Consider the following 4,709-nt stretch of genomic DNA (forward strand, 5'->3'; position numbering starts at 1 on the left):
GATTATTAGATAGTATTTCACTATATCCGTTTAACAGTTATATGCCCAAAAAAATTTCCACTTGCATTTTTTCCCTTGGTGGTGAACTTCACTTGCATTTGACATTCAGGTATCCATTCGTAATGGTTGTATTAAAAATTTAAATTATTCAGTAATTTTTGTTACTTTTACGAATAAATAATATATCATCTCAAATTGGAATAATTTAATAAAGAGAAGCATGTTACAGAAGGCTGAACGAACGAACGAACGAACGAAATAACGATAAGGCTGAGCTAATGAATGAAATAATAAATAAACAAGTAAAAACCTATCACGTTATATCACGCCGGAAACACAAAAGGCATGTCATCCATGTCTAACACAGCAAACACGTGAATAAACTCCACTAGTCCAGCAGGGAACAGAAGCACAGTGAAACATAGGCAATAACATAAACTAACATTGCAGTTTGAAAATCATTTCATAAAGCTCCAAGAGTTCCCTCGCTGCGACTCTTGCGAATGGAGAGACTGTGTCCTAAGTTTAACAGCTTACCCACAACGTCGAGATGATTTCGGCCTTGGGAGGACACTTTGGCTCCAGTTGGTGGGAGGTGGACTTGTTTCCCCTTGGAGTGTTTCCATGATTCCACCGTCTGCACTCTACGAGCATGAGTGGAGGTGCTAGGGGTTGATGGCCTCCGAGATCCTCCGCCATGGTTGCCCTTCCTTGCGGTCTTGTGATCTAATCTAAGGCTGCGGTCGAACTGATGAGCGTTTATACCTAAACGCACTGACCGATCTGCACCATCTTTCAAAGTGCCGGCTTTCACAGGCTGCCGATTGTAGTAAGCAAGATAGGGAAGAAGGCCTTGTAGATATTTCTTCAGTTGTTCGTTTCCAACATTTTTCTGGGCTGGGTTTCCCTCCAAGCTGATTGCTTGCAAGGAGTTATAGTTAGCAGCAAGCTGACCTAGACATTTTGCTGTTGATAATTTATTGAAGCGAAGATCCAGTACATTCAGTTTCAAGAGGCGGTGTAGACCCTCTACTTCGCTGATCTTGTTTCCAGCCAGGTACAGCTCCTTTAGAGATGAACAAGAAGCGAGCCCTTTGATGTTGCAGGAAAAATTGACACGCAACAAAGCAAAAGTAGATGAAGAGTTCAGTTATCAAAATTTAAAGGTCATATTAGCTAGCGCAGAATTTATATTCTAGAATTGATCCTACCATGGCCAATTCTCAATATACGATTGTAGCTCAGGTCCAAAACACGAAGTCGCGTTAGTTCGCGTAGTCCCTCAATTGTTGATATATTGTTTTTCGACAAATTCAAAATGTGCAGTCCTCTAGGAAGAGCACCCGCTGTTATCCTGCCTGGAAATATGATTAAAACAGAGATCAGCAAAGATAACTTAGCCGTGTTTGCTTCAAGAGATTGATAGAGTTAAATGTAAGAAGTAACCCAAAAACAAGATTGTTACTAACCGATAGCATTTCCAGACAAATTGAGCACCTTCAAAGTTACAAACACACTAAGAAGCGGGATCACAACCAAACCGTAATTAGCAAGATGGGCCGTTGTGGCATTAGGACTCAGAGAAGAAATATATCTTTTAACAGCTTCCATGCTAGGAGTGACATTACCATCCACTCGGGTAGCAGTCACATTCTCTGGGGTACTAATACAATCACCGTTTAAGGGATCAACAAATTCAGACGACTCAGTTGTTTCCTCCAGAAGTCCATCATGTTCCAGACCTGTCACCCAATCCTCAATGCGCTTAATCCTAAAATCCTTGTTATCCAAGTCATCCAAATGCTGAACGGAGGACTCTCCTTCAAGGATTTTAGTTACATTCATGTCATCCATAACAGGCATTACCCAGTCTCTTGCTGAACCGCAGAGTGGATGAGCATCATAACCATCATCGAAGGAGCTATCCATATGATTTTCTTCAATTGTACCCATCTTGTTTCCTCTTGCTTGTCCCCGAGTAACTTCAATATCAGACTCATTGATGAACGTATCTTTCAGCCTCAAGCTCAAAACCTGAAGATCCTCAGAAGATCTTGACCTTGAAGCTGCAAGTTCATCGTAAGAGCATATTCCTGAAGATAGTGCAGAAGCCATGATATTAGGAAAAGAACAGGACTTTAGCATCAAAGCTGAGGCACTGGGACCAGAAGTATGGTCATCACCAGCATATCCACCGGATAATGGAGTGTCAGAATTTTCTGGGGCATCTTTTTCTAAAGGTGTTGGATCTTCAATTGAAAAAATCGAACCATTATTTCCTGGAACCAAGCTGTCATGAATCTTTGAGTATTGGTTTGTTTTCCCCTTATCAGCTGTGATTGTGTCACGATCCATTCTACATCCCAAAATCGCGGACTCGTTGTGGCTTTCGGGATCATTACAAGAAAATACAGGATCTGAATAATCCTCGGTCAAGTTGTCAGTGTAAAGTTTCCCCTCATGGTAAAGTCCACTTTCCACGGAGAGACTTTTCTTAAGACATCCGGTATGGAAAATTTCGTTTTCACAGTCATTGACTAACTTGCTTTTCAGATCCTCTGACCTCCATCCACACTCATTTGAAATCAAATTGCCACCCTTATCATTCAGTGAAATTAACGGGGTTGAGACTGCAGGCACACCATTACTTGTAGAGGCCTGACTTTGGGAAACATCTCGTAGAGTCTTCGCCATAGATTCAATAGACGGTTGAGCTACTTTCTGTTTGAAAAAGGAAAGCACGATCGACCAAAAAAAAAAACCACAAATTATAAAGAATCATATGATATCAACTGCGTGACATTGATGGCAGCGCAGAGTATATCCCACTTACCTTTGGCTTCTTGTGAAGATCGGAATGGAAACAGGAAAACCTAATCGTCATAGCACTGGTCTGAAGTGCTACATCTAGACGCCTAAATTTCTTCCACGCAGATATACAATATCAAGGACAATCCACACTGCTCATAAATTTTGCAGAAGCCAATTCCGAAACCCTTAATTTCTTCACTCAGTGCAAGAATAACGAAGAGCTTCTGGGAACACAAGAACATGTAATCTTAGCCATAATCAAGTGTCAAGCCCACAGTGACGCGGCACAATCTCCATATGTCAGATGATCTTGATCTCCGTAAAACACAAAGCAGAATTACTCGCTCATCATCGCCCCACACCCTCCTGGAGGTGCGAGAATAGTTTGACTGTTTTAGAGCGGCCAGAGTGAAAGAGATTCCTTTTCGACAAGTAGAACCCAGAGGAAATTATGCATAAGAGACGTATGCCTGGTAAATAGAACTGTAAGGATCAACGCGATCTGATATTGCATCCAGAGTACCATTTAATGATAATAACCACAAAACAACATGAAAAAATTCTAGCACAAAAAAAAAAAAGAACAAATAAATTGCGATTTTAATTACTTGCTTAAAGAGTAATATGATGAAACGTCTATCGATTATTTTGGTTCCAAATTGAAAGCTTTGGATAAATTGTTGCAATATTCTAAGAGTTTCTTTCTTTTTCAACTTGGTTATTTAGTGAAAATATTTGCGCAATCAATTTATGGAAATCAAGCGATTGTATATATGAAAAGCTATCATAAAACCTGCAGAGAACATTCCACCAGGTAAGAAGAGATAGAGTTGCTAAATTTTTAAAAGAACCAAAGCATGCAATTATCCATTATCTATGAGAGTTGATCAATCTCATAAAACCAAGGGTACATGAATGACGAACCTCAACCATGTCTATGTATTTAGCGAAGATTTCAAAACACCGGAAGAGCATTAACCAGAAATAATCTATGATTTTCAACCGACATGAATCTTCGAGCACAAACAAATATGATACCACAGTAGCCGCCTAGCCAGCATCTTCATAATGCGGCACTAATTGAAAGCAAATGTTTCATCGGCACGCAGAAACAACGGATGATTCAAAGCCAGAACAAAAGCAAGAATTACCTTTGGTAACTGCTACACAGAACAAAAATGATCCCGAAGGGGGGGGGGAACGGATCGCACGTAGGCTCAGAAAAAAAGAACCCGGGAACATAGAGGGAAGACGAATAGAGATCTGACCTCTCTCCAGCCAGATTGCGACGAAGGAAGCTGTTATATGGAGAGGCGTGCTTCTTCGTCTCGTGACTCGCCTGCGAAGACTCTCGTGCACAGAACCGGCCTTAATTGCAATCATTATGTTACTTAATGCGCATAAATACTCTCCAACGAAACGCTAACGCTTGGGTCGCAGCCGCACCACAGCATTCTAAAATGTGCGGCCCTGATTTCGTTTTTTGTTTTTGTTTTTGGTCAACTAAAAAACAGGTTGCAAAATTTTCAACTAATGTGATAACAGATCATAATATATCTATATATATATATAAATAATAATATTAAAAAAAAGTGAAATACTTGTGGTAGGTGAAACCGGGTAATGTGATGTGAACCGCGGTTGAAAATTTAAATATCAGCCAAAAAAACTAAATACCTCGCTGTTATTTTATTCTCGACATGAATTTTGTACTACCTTTCAATGTTTTCTTTATTCCTGACTTTTTTACTATTGAACAAGTTTCAAGCACCCATGCAATGCAAAATAAGGTTATTCTAATTTGATGCAATTGGTTGGTAAAAGTATTAATTTATTCTTTTAATTTTATTTATAAGTCACTTTTAACTACCTCCTTGACATAAAAAAAATTTAATTTA

The 4,709-nt window shown here is 39.5% G+C and overlaps 1 protein-coding gene across 3 annotated transcripts; it reads right to left on the minus strand.

The window, feature by feature from the left end:
- Nucleotides 1–295: 295 nt before the first annotated feature.
- LOC129315489 (uncharacterized) lies at nucleotides 296–4,197 on the minus strand. Of its 3 annotated transcripts, none has more exons than XM_054959208.1 (5): nucleotides 4,080–4,197; nucleotides 2,834–3,281; nucleotides 1,470–2,721; nucleotides 1,212–1,358; nucleotides 296–1,092 (listed from the first exon to the last, which is right to left on the minus strand). In XM_054959208.1, the coding sequence occupies exons 2-5, from the start codon at nucleotides 2,882–2,884 to the stop codon at nucleotides 464–466; spliced, it is 2,079 nt and encodes a 692-aa protein (XP_054815183.1). In that variant the 5' UTR covers nucleotides 2,885–3,281; nucleotides 4,080–4,197; the 3' UTR covers nucleotides 296–463. The 3 variants fall into 3 exon arrangements, with proteins under 3 accessions (XP_054815183.1, XP_054815184.1, XP_054815186.1); XM_054959209.1 differs by having other exon boundaries at nucleotides 3,963–4,117; XM_054959211.1 differs by lacking the exon at nucleotides 4,080–4,197 and having other exon boundaries at nucleotides 2,834–3,296.
- Nucleotides 4,198–4,709: the final 512 nt, after the last annotated feature.

This window comes from Prosopis cineraria, unplaced genomic scaffold (assembly GCF_029017545.1).
Source record: "Prosopis cineraria cultivar Desert tree isolate PC_DT_omini unplaced genomic scaffold, ASM2901754v1 PC7, whole genome shotgun sequence".
Lineage (NCBI taxonomy): Eukaryota > Viridiplantae > Streptophyta > Magnoliopsida > Fabales > Fabaceae > Prosopis > Prosopis cineraria.

Bases quoted from the DNA above. Each gene is read 5' to 3' on its own strand.
- LOC129315489 (XM_054959208.1), bottom strand. From the start codon at position 2,884: ATGACGATTAGGTTTTCCTGTTTCCATTCCGATCTTCACAAGAAGCCA. The intron at 2,722-2,833 runs GTAAGTGGGATA...TTTTTCAAACAG, and splicing joins ATCTTCACAAGAAGCCAAAG to AAAGTAGCTCAACCGTCTAT. The intron at 1,093-1,211 runs GTAGGATCAATT...GCAACATCAAAG, and splicing joins TATATTGAGAATTGGCCATG to GGCTCGCTTCTTGTTCATCT.